Raw genomic sequence first — 16888 nt, forward strand, 5'->3', positions numbered from 1 at the left:
CGTGGAACATGGACTTATCTGACTCCTCCTTGACTCTACTGAATTCTGGTGAGTATTGAATTGTTTTACCTAAACGCACACTCTTTACCTTCAGCCCAAACAATTAGCATTAAGTCTTCTCTCACTTGCAACATAGTAACATAATTACAACACCTTCAAAAGCTTTCTAAATCCTCAGAACTCTCGTGATCAATATTCTTGCAAACTTTCATTGTGATATGTCATCACTCAATGCAGCATTAGATAAGCAAAACTTGTGTTTTTACAGATAATTCTGCCACTTTGAAGGTTTGGGCAGCAGAAGAACAGCAAACCACCATTTTGTTCAGAGAAGAATCACAAAGAATCTTGTATGGCTGCTGAAGCAATGGAAAATAAAGAAGTGCAAAGAAGGCCCTAATGGAAATAGTTTCTAGAATGTAAGAGCGTGTGGCTGGAGACAATATATTCACCTGAATGTATCTGCCACAGGAGCAACGCAAAAAATAGGGACATCAGGCAGAGTTTACAGGTGCAGTGCCTTCATCTCCCCCACAAAGTTCCAGAGCATAAGAAGGGGTAACTTAGCACTTGTGGGCACTATGCAAATGCGGGTTCACAAATATGAGCAGGGACTTGCATGCATGGTAAAATGTGTGCAGCAACGTGGAGTCTGATTGTCATAGCATGCAGTCTCTTTGGTTAATATGTATGACTCCATCATGTAAATTCATTGATCTTGTGCATCCACAGGATCACAAGCTGGAGATAGGATTACGACACAGCATTGCCAATTCTCCAGTACTTTAAACAACTAGGAGTTTGAGATCAATGAATTTACCCGTATGAATCCACTTTATCAATTTCCAGAATACTCAAGTCAACTGAAGACCAACTTGAGAGAAATGGAGTTTAATCTGGGGACATAGTGGCTGATGTACTATTCCATAAACATGTAAAATTCCTTTCAAAGTTCGTATAATGGGTTGTTATATTTGAAAATAAAGCAATGTACATAATTGTTATTGTATATGATTTTCATATCCTGATACCTGTTCAGGTACTATATGTGCAAAAATACGGTGGATGCTGGAAGTGTGAAATAATAACAGATAAAAACAAATCCTCAGCAAATCAGGAAGCATCTGTGGATACAGAATTAACCTTTCAGATTGATGACCTTTCTTCAGTACTGGGATATGAAGGAGATTAACAGTCTCAAAATGCATTTTTCTTTTTTATTTCCTAATTCCTTAAGTTCTTGTTATACAGTTGCATTTTAAGATGAATATTTTCAATGTTCATGTTGCACTAATCTTTATAGTAATTTGTTTCAATTATGTTGCATTTGATTATTTCTTAAGACGGTGTTATGATTGCTAATTATATATTGAATACCATTTCATTTAACTTCTATGGCATCTGCATTCCATCTAATTTACCAGTTACCATTAAAATGCTTGGAATAAAGGCTTGGAATAAAGGCAATTGCTCCTTTGTGTCATTTCCCTGTTCCTTGTCCAAAGCACTTCTCTTACTTCTTGCAAATATTACTCTGAATTCCAGCCTATCAATGTTACATGAAATGTTTTTCTTAAAGAACTTCTGCATTTTTTTAAATATTATGCATTCCAGGACATGCAGGTGAATCATTTGTTATTGCTTTATGTGAAATGGTTGGGCAATTTGCACTTTGAATGGTCGTGCTAGAGAAGCTGAGCAGGTCGTGCAGCATCTACAGGAAGTAAAGGGTAATTAATGTTTCAGGCTTAAGCCCTTCATGTATAACACTACAATCCTAGCTCCTGCAGACTTTCCTGTTTAACTGCCAATGGTCCCTGTTTATGTCTGTAATTTTTCCAGATGAAATCATTACATTTAAATCGCTACCTTTCGATTTACATCATTTGGTTATGTGATATAATTTTGTCACCCCTTTCCAGAGCTCAGGGTCCCATAATTGCTGAATGTGTGGATGTCATGTTTAGGGCATGAAGTATTACTTAGATGTTTCAGTTCCCATTATTTTATATGACAAAATGAAATCCCAACCCGCCTCACTTCCAACAGCTCAGCAGGAATCCTGGAATTCTGAACCCCAAAGGCACGGTTTCATTCTTAATAACTATGTGATATGTAACCTTCACTTTTGTCTCTTAAATTTCAAAAAGAATTTTCTGTAAAAGTTGTCTTTTTATCATGTAGGTGTTGATGGTAATTGCATATTAATATGTGTAGATGAGTAATTGCCATAATTGTGAATTGTTTTGCAATAATGTTGTCTAAATGCATGGGCATAGTATCATTTCTGGTGTAAAAGTTATTACATTCACTGTGATAGCTGTAAATCATATTATTTGCATTGAAATTAGATTTTGTAATGTTGCTAAGAAAAGATACAAATTGCAAATCCATCCTGAGAAGTGAGAAGTGTCATTCACACAGACACAGATTAATTATGAATATATCAAACATTTTGTTCTTCAAAATAATTGGAAAAATGTTGGAAGAATGCAGGTTATACAGCATCTGCCAATTAAAGCTTATTTGTGACCTTTATTATATGAGGGCACCGCTGATCAGAAAACATGCACAATGTTTTTTGAATTTTTGCTAAATCACTGTTTCATGTCAGGAAAAGAATAACTTTTCCTTTAAGATGATATCTGAATTAACATTTCACACAAGAGGGTTAGTTTTATTTGTCAGGATAGTGTAGAATGAACTAATTTTTAGTTAATATCACTCACGAGCACTATACTATTGACCCAATGCAGGCAATAGTATGAATTATGAGTACACAAGGCAACCAATATTTTAGCAGCCATTTACAACAAAGACAAATATCTACCCCTTCATGAATTTTTATAAAAGGACATTCGACATAAAATTATATAAACATAATGAAGCTTCTGATTAAATTTCTATATTACTTTAAAGTAAAAATGATTAATATTTCAGACCAATATACTTTCTAAATACATTTCTCTATCACTAAATACTCTTTAAATTCATTTCTTGCCATCTTAATGCAAAAGCAAAATTTGGAATTAAAAATCCCTTGGTGCATCCTGAACAGACAGAAGCTATTTTCTCCTGGAGTCATATCTCTGATTTGCTCTTGCCCTAGGATTTCCTGCTTGCTGCAGTGTGGATACACAGTTTACTGTACCTACCAGACAGGAGCTGATGCGTTGAAAATACCTGTCAATGGCAACATATAATTTCTGATTTAATGGGGCATTGTTATGAGTTATGAGGAGAATTTTGTTCTTTGTGAGGCCAATACACATTACAGTAGCACACTAAACAGGCATACTTATTCATGCTTTTATTTCTAGCTTGTCTATTAAGATTTCTGAAAAGGGCCAGGAATCTATGAATACATCCCAGTAAGGTAGCAGAGGCAGATGGCAGCAGAATCAATGCCACCATCAATATTTAAAATCCAGCTATCAAAGTGGAATATAAGCAGACATGGGTTCTACTCATTATACTGATCTTCATCAAGAGAATAACTAGGATGACATTTTTCCCAACATCAAACAGAAATTTTGAAAATGAATTAAATAGTTATGGGCAACACACAAAGTACTACAGAATGTTAATTCTAGTCAGAAAACATGGCATGAAGTTCAACTAAGAATAATCAAAGCAGATGGGTGCACTTCATTTGTAGACTATTGCTGTGTACCACAAAGGGCCAAAGAAGACTATTTCCTTTCCTTTGTCTGGTTCTAGATTCACCTCACTACTGTTTCAGTCTTCAGGGGAAAATATGGGTGTTGCCAGCTCAGATCTCCGTCTAATTTTTCATCTGAGCCTCATTAATGCCATTGCATCAAATGTTTAAGGCATTATGCCAGCTTCAAACCAGTACCTTTGGCACCATAATTGTGGATGCTCATGTTATGGTGGGAAGCCAATGGGTAAGTTCACAGGTCCATTTTATGCCTCTCCACCTAGATTCCCAGTGGTGGGAGGGGTCTCTTAAATTTTCCCCTGATGTATGTACATAAAGCTTTTTTTGAAATGTTCACTGTATAAAAATAAACTTTTAGACCTTTCCCTTTTCCCCATTTTTTTCCCGTTATAGGCGGGTTTGCGAACTTTGCATGACATTGGCCCTGAGATTCGCCGAGCCATATCGGGAGACCTGACAGCAGAAGAAGAACTAGAAAAAGCAATGAAAGAAGCGGCTTCAGCTGCATCTGAGGATGATATTTTCAGGGTACGTTTCACATTAAATAAATGCAAAAAAAATCTGATGGCATTCAATAAAGCAGATGACTTGTACTTTAGGATCTCACTAGAATTTGTGGTTTTAATAGCTTAGTGTCCTTTTTAGTTTCATTTTTCACATGAAATTACCTATTTAACCTGATCAGTAATTTATGCATAATGTTTGGTATCTAAAATTTTACAGGATGGATTTGGGCATAATGTTAAAGATATGACTGATGTATTACATTGTAACTACTCATGCTGAGTTGTGTTCCAAAAGCTGGATTAGTGGTGTGTTCCCCATTAAGTATTAAAGATGGAAGACCTGGGTTTTCTGAGCTATTAACATTAAACGTTGAGTTTTACCAATGAAAGCCATGACCTGAGAATTATACATCAATTATATTGATGATAACGAAGATAAATTATAAGATTTGCACAACACGATCACTTGGAAAGCGCATTATGTTTCAGGATAAATCTGCATTGTCCCACCAGTTAATATATTTGAAAAAGTCTTGTGTACTCATTAAAATATCATCAAGGCCTGTTGACTTTTCCACAACAATAATAAATGAAATTGAATGATCAAATCTGATGTGAAAGAGTTAGTAAGCGATGAGTTCCATGAAGGGATATCTTAAAACAGCCATTCTCAATAATGGCCCCTGAGTGTATGAGTCTCCTTCCCTGAAGCAGTCAAGTTTAGTTGATTTCTTCCGTACTTCTCCCTTACTGACAATTTTTTTTTAAATTATGTTTCGTGAGGTGAAGAAAAAAAAGTTTTTACTTTGAGCGTAACAACTGATTCCAGAACAAACAGACAAAGAGGAAAATCATTCTTATGGAATGTGCGGGAAAGAAAAAAACATGAACATCTATTACTACAAAAAAAAATTTTTTTAATGTTTCCGATAGCGCAATGGTTTGTACACAATGTGTCATAAAGGAACCTTAAACAAACTCGAGGATGAGAAAACTTAATAAAAACAACTTTGAACATTCATCCTTACCAAACGAAAATGATAGTGAGATCTTTCAGCTTGATGTTTCTGCACAAGTTTTTCGATGCCAGGCTCCACATTGGATAAGGATAGGGTCACCTCTTGTGATATCAAGTCTGTTCCTGGATTTTGTCAAGGAAACTACTCTGCTGAATTCACATTCAAATCGATATGTTGAGGGAAGTGCAATGAAAAATATTTTGGCCTTTTCTCACAATTTTGGAAATCCATTGGGTAGACCACTCTTGATCCAAAAATCTTTTTTTAAATTGATTGAACTTTTGGCATGCAATTATATCACACCAAAGATAAATCAAACTCTCTTGAATTTCTGTGTCAACATCAATATGTTGTTCCTCAAATGGATCTGATATCCAATGCAGGATATTGTGGTTTAACACGTCCTCCAGAATGGAGGACCATCGCCTTCCCAAGATCGTGTTATATGGCGAGCTCTCCACTGGCCACCGTGACAGAGGTGCACCAAAGAAAAGGTACAAGGACTGCCTAAAGAAATCTCTTGGTGCCTGCCACATTGACCACCGCCAGTGGGCTGATAACGCCTCAAACCGTGCATCTTGGCGCCTCACAGTTGGGCGGGCAGCAACCTCCTTTGAAGAAGACCGCAGAGCCCACCTCACTGACAAAAGGCAAAGGAGGAAAAACCCAACACCCAACCCCAACCAACCAATTTTCCCCTGCAACCGCTGCAACCGTGTCTGCCTGTCCCGCATCGGACTTGTCAGCCACAAACGAGCCTGCAGCTGACGTGGACTTTTTACCCCCTCCATAAATCTTCGTCCGCGAAGCCAAGCCAAAGAAAAGAAAAGAAAGAAGAAATCTTTCCTGCAGATCTGTGTGTTTTTGCTTTTGGTGTTTCACATAGCAGTAACGTCATCGTCATTCAGTGCCTCTGAGTTCATATTCAGATTTGGAAATGTTAAGAATTCCCAATGTCTGATATTGCTCCAGTAGATTTTGATTTTTTTTTGAAGGAAAGAAACAATGGCTTCCTTATTATCAATGAGGTAATTGTGTTTACTCTGCAACAGTCTTATCCATGAATTGAGTTTGACAGATAAAATATGCCCACCTTTGCATCAACGAGTTTCTCTCCATACTCGTTATGAGAAAGAAAGGTAACAATTATATCCCGGAGTGCAGCAATATGGCAAAGACAATTTCGTTTAGACAGCCACCTCATCTCAGTGTGCACCAGTTCATTTTCTTCACACGGCTGCTGGAAAAGGCAGTTTTGAAGGGGAGGTGATTTTATTGTTTATGGTCTTTATGACAATTGAAAGCAAAGTATTTCAACATCCTCCTAAGTTATTAGCCACTAAGGGCTCCCTATGAATGGCACAATGAGCAGTAAAGACTGAAAGTATAATATTTTTCAGGCGTGTGATGAACCTCTGTATTGTTCAAGCATTGAAGTGGCAGAATCAGTTGCTCAGGCAACTATGTTCTCGGATGGAATGCTGTTCTCATTTATATTATATTTAACTTCTTCAAAAAATTTAGTCCCTTAGTAGCTGTTTTAATCCTTCTGGCAAACATCTCTTCCATCAGCTCATTCCAGGATCTGGCATAAGAGTGGATTCATCTAATTCTAAAGAGAATTTATAGGACTGTAATGAAATGAAATGACTAATTTTTCTTTAATGGCCTTTGCTGTCTTGTCAATTCTTCTGTAAACAATGGAATTGCTCAAAGGAGTTGCCTGAATAGTTTCTTTGGTATTTAAGTTCATGACATCAAATATTATTGTGGACACTGAAGGCAAAATAAGTGACTCAATGACGCTATGAGCATTTCCACTTTTAGCAATCAATTCACTTATCTTGTATGATGCAAGAAGACCTTTTTCTAATTTCTGTGACGCTTCAATAATCATCTGTGTGTGAGCCTTGTCTCGAAAGGTTTTGAAATAATCGATGGGTTTACGGTCACTAAATATCATTTCAGCTTACTTGGCATCACGCTTACATTTGAAAATGTATTCAAACAAATCAAACACATGGACAGTGAAGTGTTTTGTGGAGATGTAATGAAAGCACACAATAAGTATTCCATCAAGTACTGTTTACACTTCTTTTTTACCCAGGAACTCAAGGGGAAAAAAAATCATTTCTGAAATAAATGTGATTATGACCAAGTTAGAGAGGGTCCAATGAAATTCACCAAGATCTTGCCTTGAGGATTTGAGTTATAAAGAGAAATTGGATAGACTGCAAATGTTTTCCATGTGGGGAAGGAAGCTGAAGGATAAACTGATAGACGTTTGTAAAATTATGAGCAGCAAAATTAGGGTAGATGGTCACAGTCTCTTTGCCATGGTAGGGAGCCAAAACCTAGAAGCTGGTCCAGTTGAATTTCTGCTCACACACCTGTCAATATATAGTGATATATATTTTGCTGTGTGGGGATCATTCAGTTTGTTCATCCATTTTGTTCTGTCATAGTTTTGCTGTACTCAGTGAACTGGTAAATATTGAGAAGTTGGGGCCAGAAAGCTAAATTCAAGTCTTTCCATTTTGTGGTAGGTTTATTCCTCCACTTGTTATGACACATGACAGCTGATTATATTCTTACACTGAAAAATAGGGAACTGTGTACATTGTATCATATTTAAATTTTGAATGCAAATGAGTGTGTTTTCTTCTTATAGAGGGCAGGTGGCTTATTTGGTAATCATGTTGGCTATTATCCAAGTGATGGTAGAAGCGCCTTCCCACAAACTTTCACCACCCAGCGACCTTTGCATCTCAGTAAATCGGGAACATCTCAAGTTGAAACAGAGTCACCATCCCACGAGAAACTGGTTGATTCAACATTCACGCCAAGCAGCTACTCCTCCATTGGTTCAAATGCCAATATTAACAATGCGAACAATACTGCAATATCCAGATTTCCAAGTCCAGTCAATTGCCAAAGTACTGTCAATACAGTGGATGGTCATGGCAATTCTCTAACATCAGCGCTATTATTGCAAGGCACATCATGGAAAATCAATCCCAAAAGGTAAGTCTTGTAACAAAAATAAGGATTTTTTTTGCTGTTAATGCATTGCTGGTTATTTATTCTTTCATTATGTGAATATTTTTGATGTAGCTAAGGATTATGAAAGAGCAAAAAAACGTAAGTACAGTGGAAGCCCATTAAAATGAGAGTGTAATGTATGGCTCAATAGTGAATAATGTTTGAGCCCTTTATAACCTACAGTATGTTGATATCACCCTTACAATTATAGACAGTGTGGGCACAATTCACAATGCAAGAGCCAATAAGTTCAGATGAGTCTATAAATAGGATAAGGTGAAATTTCCTTATTACTATTGATGGTGGTGTGGAGCAGTTCTCCAAAAACTTAGGCTCAAACTGCACTCTCATCTACTGTTCACTTTTTTCACAACCTTATCAAATTTAGATATGTACAAGTAGTTTATGTCCATCACGGTTTTTATTAGACGTTCAATACAAATTGAAACAGAAAACTCTGTGGACACTGTGATTGTAGTGTAATTTGCAAAAGTGCTGGAGTCACACGGTATTCATAGGATGCAAAGATATATAACCAGCTGTATGCAGGAGAATTCACTTTTCAATTCATTGAGTAACATTAGTACAGCATTTGCCCTGCCAATGTTCTGCTAACATAGGAAACTCCAACCATATCAATACTGCTACGTGGACTCATTTGCTTCTTAATTTCATGGCTTTTAATTTAATTACAATGTCTTTTTGCAGTGATGTGAATGTAAGCTAAAAACCAAAATTAATTATTTTTTTCTTGTCTATTTTCCTGCTGTCTTGTGAAATAGGACACGGTATTATGAAACATTTATCCGGTATGTGTCCTTCTCGGTATTTGTCCATTTAAACCTCTGTGAATTTTTTTTTTTTTGCATCCGTTAAATAAAAACTGAATGAAATGAAATACCTGGAATGCTAAAAATCTAAAATGATGAAAAATGTGCTGGAAGCAACCAATAGAGAAGGAAATAGATTGAGTGTTTCTGGTCCATGAAGTTACAGCAGAACTGGAAAGTAAAATTAAGGAATGTAGCAAGTTTTGGAGAGATGGGGAAAGATGAAGGGGAATGTAAAAAAAAATGTGGGGAAAAAAAACTGATGAACTGGAAGATAAAGCAAGATTAATTTTCAAAAAGGAATATGGTGTACACATACAAATCTTATATTTTGTTGAATGGAGACAACAGCACACACAAGCTATTTTGCATGTTTTATTAACTCACATTTAACTAGTTCATATCTGTAAAACCAAACTCATGTGTCAAGAACATCCCAATCAGCAAGGATTTATGTGGTGCCAAGCTCTTGGACAATACAGTCAGGTTACATGGACAAGACAAGGAGTTTGGTTATTACCCTGCTGAGAAAACCATTGATAATAGAAAAGCAGTGTTCTCAGACATGTGAAAATTGCATTCAAAAACTATTAAAAAATTAAATGAGCATTAAAGTATTTTAAATGATTTAAAAATAAAATGAAATCAACTAAATTTGCTGATTAAAAATATAAATAACTCAAAGCAATACAGAAAGCCCAAATAACCTGAAGGAAAATGTTACTTGTTCTTATCAATATTCTTTGAAAATATAACATTGCCATTGAAATGAAACAGTTTGCAAATTCCCCATCATAAGTAGTGAGGTAACTCAGCAAGTTCAGGTTCCTACCGCTGGATCCATTCAAAGAGTCCAAAAATGAAGGTACAGTACCCTCTATAATTTGGGGACAAATTTTTTTTTCTTTATTTGCCCCTATGCTCCACAGTTTAAATTTGTAATCAAACAATTCATGTGATTAAAGTGCACACTTCTATTAGTATACAATTTGGTTTGACCATGTGAAAATTGTAGCATTTTTATACTCTACATAGTCCCCTCATTTCAGGACACCATAATGTTTGGGTCGTTTGGCTTCACAGGTGTTAGTGATTACTCGGGTATGTTTATTTGCTTCATTGGTGCAGGTATAAGAGAGTTAGGCTTGATTCTAAGCTTTTGATCACCTTTGGTGTCTGTAGTTGTCATTTTTCAACATGGAGATCTGAGTTGTGTCAATGAAAGTCAAAGAGGCCATAATGAGGCTGAAAAACCACATAAATAAAACAATAAGAGATATCACCCTAACCTTAGGATTACCAAAAATCAGCAGTTTGGAACATCATTAAGAAGAAAGAGCGTAGTGGTATGCTCAGTAATCGCAAAGGGACTGATAGGCCAAAGAAGATCTCCACTCCTGATGATAGAAGAATTCTCATCATAATGAAGACAAATCCCTAAATGCCTGTCCAACAGATCAGAAACACTCTTCTGGAGGCAGGTGTAGATGTGTCAATGACTACTATCCACAGAAGACTTCATGAACAAAAATACAGAGGCTACACTGCAAGATGCAAACCACTAGTTAGCCACAGAAAGGATGGCCAGATTACAGTTTGCCAAGAAGTATTTAAAAGAACCTGCAGAATTCTGGAAAAAGATCTTGTGGATAGATGAGACCAAGATTAACCTGTATCAGAGTGATGGGAAGAGCCAAGTGTAGAGGCATACCACCTTATCTGTGAAACATGGTGTTGGGGGTGTTATGGCCTGGACATGCATGGCTGCCACACATTCTGGCACACTTATCTTCATTGATGATGTAAATGCTGATGGCAGTAGCAAAATGAATTCTGTCTGTGTATAAAAGCATCTTATCTGCTCAAGTTCAAGCAACTACCTCCAAACCCATTGGACAGTGCTTCATCCTACAGCAAGACAATGATGTCAAACATACTGCTAAAGCAACAAAGGAGTTTTTCAGTGCTAAAAACTGGAAAATACTTGAATGGCCACGTCACTCACCTGATCTAAATCCAGTTGAGGATGCATTCAGTATGCTGATTAAAAAACTTAAGGGGACAAGCCCATGAAGCAAGCCAAATCTGAAGATGGCTGCAGTAGAAGGCTGGTGATAACTGGCAGAGCATCACCGGACAAGATAATCAGTAGCTGGTGATGTCTATGAATCATAGATTTCAGGCAGTCATTGCATGCAAGGGATATGCAACAAAGTACTAAACATGACTACTTTAATATAATGTAATGTCCCAAATATTATGAGGGAACTGTGTATAAAATGTGCTGTAATTTTGACATGGTGAATCTAAAATGTATATAAATATTCTCAAATAAAATCTGGAATGTGCACTTTAATCACATTTGAACTGTTTGATTACTAATTTAAAACAGTGGAGCACTGGGGAAAATAAAGGAAAAAAATATCTTTGTCCCAAACATTATGGAGGGCACTGTAACTACCAATATGCAAACTGCCAACAGGGCTGCTGTGCTCTGGTGATTACAGAAACGTGACTCCAGGACATTATTCCAGACTCAGCAATCCAACTGGATGGCTTTATCTCCTTTAGGGCAGTCAGAGACACTGCTGCCTCTGGCAAGACTTGAGGGTGGTGGTGGGGGGGGGGTCCTGTACATTTACATCAATGAAAACTGGGGCACAATGTCTCTGTTGTGAAGACCTTCTGCTCAGCAGAGATAGAATACCTCCTGGTGAAATGCAAACCCTTTTACCTGCCCAGGGAATTAACAGCCATGTTGATTGCCGCAGTCTTCATTCCTCCTTCGGCTAACAAGGGTGTACACCAAGGACCCTCATGCATAAGAAGCTGCACCTTGCCCCCTACCTTGGTTGCTCAGATTGCATATCAGTCCTGCTAACCCCAGCCTACAGACCACTGGCAAAACAAACTAGGGCAGTTCTCAGGGAGATCTGGACGTGGCCAGGGGGAGGGCCACAGCAGCACTGCAAGACTGCTTTGAGACCATGGTCTGGAGCAGTTTCAGGGAGGTAGCCACCTACAATGGTCATGTACACAAGCTCATTGACTTGCTACATCAGCAACTGCATCGAGGATGTCAACGATATCAAATGCTTCACAACCAAGGTTAACTAGATGGCATAGGATAGCACCAAGATCATCCACGGCTGAACTCTCCTGTGTAATCTGGCAGGCAAAGTGAGGGCATGCACAGATGATCCACAGATCCACTGATACATCCACTGATCCACATACATCCACTGATGTATGACACCAACAGCACGAGGTGCATGTGGTAAGGGAGCAAGACTATAACAGATCATGTCAACCTTGTAAATTGAGGACAATAGCGCCTCCCTTCCGAACAGACTGAACATCTTCTATGCACAGTTTGATGAGAAGAGCAGGATGATGCCAAAGAAAATTCTGTATCCCCTGATGAACAGCCCCCCCGTCCTCCCGCATAGCCACAGCTAAGATGAGGAGAACCCTATCCAAGGTGAACCCACACAAGGCAGTGGGACCAAACAACATACCTGGTCAGGTACTGAAAGACTGCACAGACCAATTGCTGGAGGTCTTCACGGACATCTTCAAAACCCCACTGCAGCAGTCCATCATTCCTGCAAGGTTCAAGACAGCTACTATCATCCAAGAGGGCGACAATAACAGCCCTCAATAACTTCCGCCCTGTGGCACTGACCTCCAGCATTATGAAATGCTTTCAGTGTCTGGTGATGGAACACATCAAAGCACATCTCCCAGGGACACTGAATCCATTTCAATTTGCCTAAAGTAGAAACCGTTCCACAGACAATGCTATAGCCTTGTTGCTTCACTCCATCCTGGCCCACCTGGAGAATGGCACCTCATTAACCAGGATGCTGGTCATTGACCAACTCAGCCTTTAATACAATCATACCCCAAAGGCTGCTGGAGAAGCTATCCTCACTGAAACTCAACACCACTCTCTGTAACTGGATCCTGTACTTCCTAACAGTCTGTCTTAGTCAGTGGCAGAATATCAAGTACCATTATGTAAACACTGGTGCACCTCAGGGCTGTGTGCTCAGCCCACTCCTGTTCGTGCTACTGACCCATGACTGCATCACCAGATCCAGTTCCAACAGTGTCAAGTTTGCAGATGACACAAGAGTAGTTGGCCTCATCAGCACCAACGATGAGTTGCTCTACAGAGAAGAGGTGGAAAATGTCATGGAATGGTGCAAGAGTAATAGCCTAAGTCTCCAGATGGACAAGATGAAGGAGAGGATCATGGACTTCAGGAGGACCAGGAATGACCACGCTCCACATCAACAACTCTAGTACAGAGTGGACAGCAGCAAGTTCCTAGTGACCTATTGTAGACACTCAACATCACCTTACTTGTCAGGAAGGTGCAACAGTGACTGCACTTACTGAGAAGACTGAAGTGGGCAAGGCAACCTTCTATATGAGCTCTATCAAGAGCGTCCTGGCTGGCTGCAGAGAAATGGATAGGAGGTCAAACCACAGTACCATAATAGTAGCAAAGAGGAACACTAGAGTCTTCTCTCACCTCCCCCACCCCCTCCTTCCCCCATCGATGTGATCTACCAGGATCATTGTCTAAAGAGGGCATGAAAAATCATTGAGGACCCCTTCCACCCTGCACACAACATCTTTCAGCTGCTCATGTCAGGAAAGAGATCCAGGAGTATCAGAGCAAGCATCACCAGGCTGGTGAACAGCTTCTTCCCACAGGCAATGAGTATGCTGAACGACTAAAGGAACTGCTCACATTAACCATCCGAGACTCTCATTTGTACTTATTTATTTATTTTTATCGATAAGATAATTGCCCTGAGTGTATTATTTGTCTGTATATGTGTTATATCTGGTTGTATGTCTGCATGTTTTTGCACCGAGGACCAGAGAACAGTCAGATGATAATGAAGTTGACTTGATCTTGATTTCACCACTTATGACCTGTCAAGTGTTTGGGAACTTCTATGTTCAGATGTACATGCAACAAAGTCAAAATTGCTGTAAATGTTAGCATTTTCCAACAGGATTTCTTCTTCTACCAATTTTGTCTGCCCTTGCTCATCTTTTCTATTTTGCTTGCCCTATTTTTAACTCGTTTGTCTTGTGCTGTCATTCCTTTTGCCATTTAATCCCATCTGTCTCCAACAAATTTCTGAACTTCCCTAAAATGTTTCATCTTCTAATGAAATCTTCAGTGTCTTAATTTTATTTCCTAAGCATAGTTTAAGAATCTCTCAGATTCTTCTTTTTCTAGATGGAAATAATTGTTTGAGTAAAAAGACGAGAAATGTCATGGCTTTTCTAACATCTCCTTTTATCAAAAACTAAAAGGAATTTTATTGCTTTGTGAATTAATTTACCCTCTCCACTTTCCTTTAACTTTATCCACTTCAATGAGAAGTACATGCTTTAAGGGAATCAACTCACAAATGTTTAACATGAGGAGATGAACTGAAAGTTAGGTTTTATTTTTGTTTTATGGCTTACAATATTTTAAAGCCAATTAATTTAGTCTATCACATCTTCTTCAAATCTTTTCCCTTAGTCGTAGTTACTTTAGGCAGTAGGTCAGTCTAGGCCTTGAGTTTCATGTGCTTTTAAAGGAATCACAGTTAGTGAATAAATTAGAGAAACAATAAGATTACAGATATTAGAAACTTGAGCAAACATTGAGCTGCCAAGGAACTTAGCAGGTCAGACAGCATCCTTGGATAAAATGGTTAGTTGATGTTTCAACTTGGGACCCTTTATCAAGAGCAAGATATAGATTCAAGATTCCTTTATTGTCATATATAAAGGACATGTAATATTACACAGAATTGCCTTCTGCCTCTCTTAAGATAGACAAAGGGTCACTATTAGTGTCACCCAGTGTCCCTTACAGTGCAAGTGAAAGAGAAGCAAAATAGAGTCACTTCAGAGTGACCAAGAATATGTGGATTCACCTCCAGTGCTCCCGCAGCCTCTGCAGCTACACAGACTCCTGTTCAATCCATCTGCAACCCGAGCGCCTGATACAAACTTCCAACTTGATCCAGGAAGCCTTCAGTGCCCTTGGTCCTTCAGGAGCTCTTATTGCCCTCAGCACCCTCTGGAATCCCAGCTCCAATGCCTGGTCACCATAAGCCAGTCTCCAGCAGCTTGCAGCCTGTGCGGCTCTCTTGACGGCAAGTCAACCACAACCTGTTTGGGCCCCTCAGCTGCTGAGCCCCTCATTGATCCGCCATCATGGTCACTGTCCTGCAGGGTTGTCTCCTCTGCTTCTCCGACTCAACAGAGGGTGTTCTCCCTGTTTCTGGGCCCAGAGGTAATAGGGTATAGAAGCAAAGGTGGGGGTGGGGGGTGAATACACAGAAACCGAGAGGGGATGGGGGGGTGTAGAAAAGGCAGTGAGTGGAATACATCAGTACAGAAGTAGATAAAGAAGAGATGGAAAAAATCAAACCAGATATGGACAGGGATCAGGAACAACACGTATTCTTTCTGGAGGTCCATAAACCTAATAGCATGATCATTTTTTTTCATATTTTAGATAGCTCCTACCTCCTTTTATCTTAGTCTTAAAAAGGTGAAGCTAAAAACATTGACTGGCAATTTTTACCCATGGATACTGTCTGATCAGCTGAGTTTCTCCAGCAGCTCATTGTTTGCAGTTTAGTAAATTAGGTTGCTGCTCCCCCAACCACTTGTCCCTCATCATCTTAGAAGAAATCTGACTGCTTACAGCCTCATTAATAATCAACAAAGCTGTCAAATTGAAGAACAGAACTGCTCATTAGTAAAGCAAATCCTGGCGTCCAAGCATAAATTTTAACTGCCCTGCTTGATGGAAGCAATGTGGAGCAGGGACAAATGCATGCCTTTTTGGTCACATCTTAAACTTTATTTTAAAGTGCTAACAATAGACGTACCCAATTTAAATCTGGAAGGCCATCTTTAAGTTACTAAGCATTGAAACCAGCAAGTTATGCTTGACTAGAAATTTGGCCTGGCAGGGCCAATCTTATGGTGTGCTGCACAATTCAATCCTACCCAATCCAATGTCCAGGAGAAATAAAATAATTTTGATATTGACACCCTACAACCTGCATCAAGAAATGCTTTGTTTATGATACATGACTAAACAGCATTTCCATCAGTCTCTATTGCCCAAGCATGACCTGCATTATCTAATGGGCCGCTCAAACAGAAACAGATTTTTACAGCATTGGGACACCAATTCAGATAAGTTCCCTTTCACTGCTTCAGATTCAGGTTTCAGATTTATTGACAGTGTACTTGCATGACATCACATACAACCCTGACATTCTTTTTTCCTGCAGGCGAGGCAGAATTACCACTTATCGGTAATGCAAAAAAACTGACTAAACAAATAAAGAAATGTAAACAAACTGTAGTACAGAGGGAAAAAAAACACTAAAGTGCAAAAGTAAGAGTGCTTAAATAAGTCCCTGATTGAGTTTATTGATGGTGGAGGGGTAGCAGCCATTCCTGAACCTGGTGGTGTGAGTCTTGTAACACTTAAACTTCTTTCCTGATGGTAGCAGTGAGAACAGAGCATGTGCTGGGTGGTGTGGATCCTTGATGATTGCTGCTCCTCTCTGTCGGCAGCATTCCCTGTAGATATTCTCGATGGTGGGGAAGGTTTTACCCGTGATGTCCTGGGCTGTTTCCACTACCTTTTGCAGGGATTTGTGCTCAGGAGCATTGGTGTCCCCATACCAGACTGTGATGCAGTTGGTCAGTCAGCACACGTTCCACCACACATCTGTAGAAATTTGCCAGGGTTTTTGATGTTAT

At 38.9% G+C, this 16888-nt stretch overlaps 1 protein-coding gene across 13 annotated transcripts in view; it reads left to right on the plus strand.

Annotated features, from left to right (window-relative positions):
- The window catches only part of LOC138745963 (voltage-dependent L-type calcium channel subunit alpha-1C-like), a 488237-nt gene that overhangs the window by 441910 nt on the left and 29439 nt on the right, over window positions 1–16888 (plus strand). For 12 of the 13 annotated variants that reach the window (XM_069903575.1, XM_069903576.1, XM_069903581.1 and 9 more), the window contains 3 exons: window positions 4076–4210; window positions 7879–8231; window positions 9032–9058. In XM_069903575.1, coding sequence (XP_069759676.1) covers window positions 4076–4210; window positions 7879–8231; window positions 9032–9058 — 515 coding nt within the window. The remainder of the gene's footprint in view (window positions 1–4075; window positions 4211–7878; window positions 8232–9031; window positions 9059–16888) is intronic. The other variant, XM_069903578.1, reaches the window with a different exon arrangement.

The sequence above is a fragment of the Narcine bancroftii genome, chromosome 11 (assembly GCF_036971445.1).
Source record: "Narcine bancroftii isolate sNarBan1 chromosome 11, sNarBan1.hap1, whole genome shotgun sequence".
In the NCBI taxonomy this organism is placed as follows: domain Eukaryota; kingdom Metazoa; phylum Chordata; class Chondrichthyes; order Torpediniformes; family Narcinidae; genus Narcine; species Narcine bancroftii.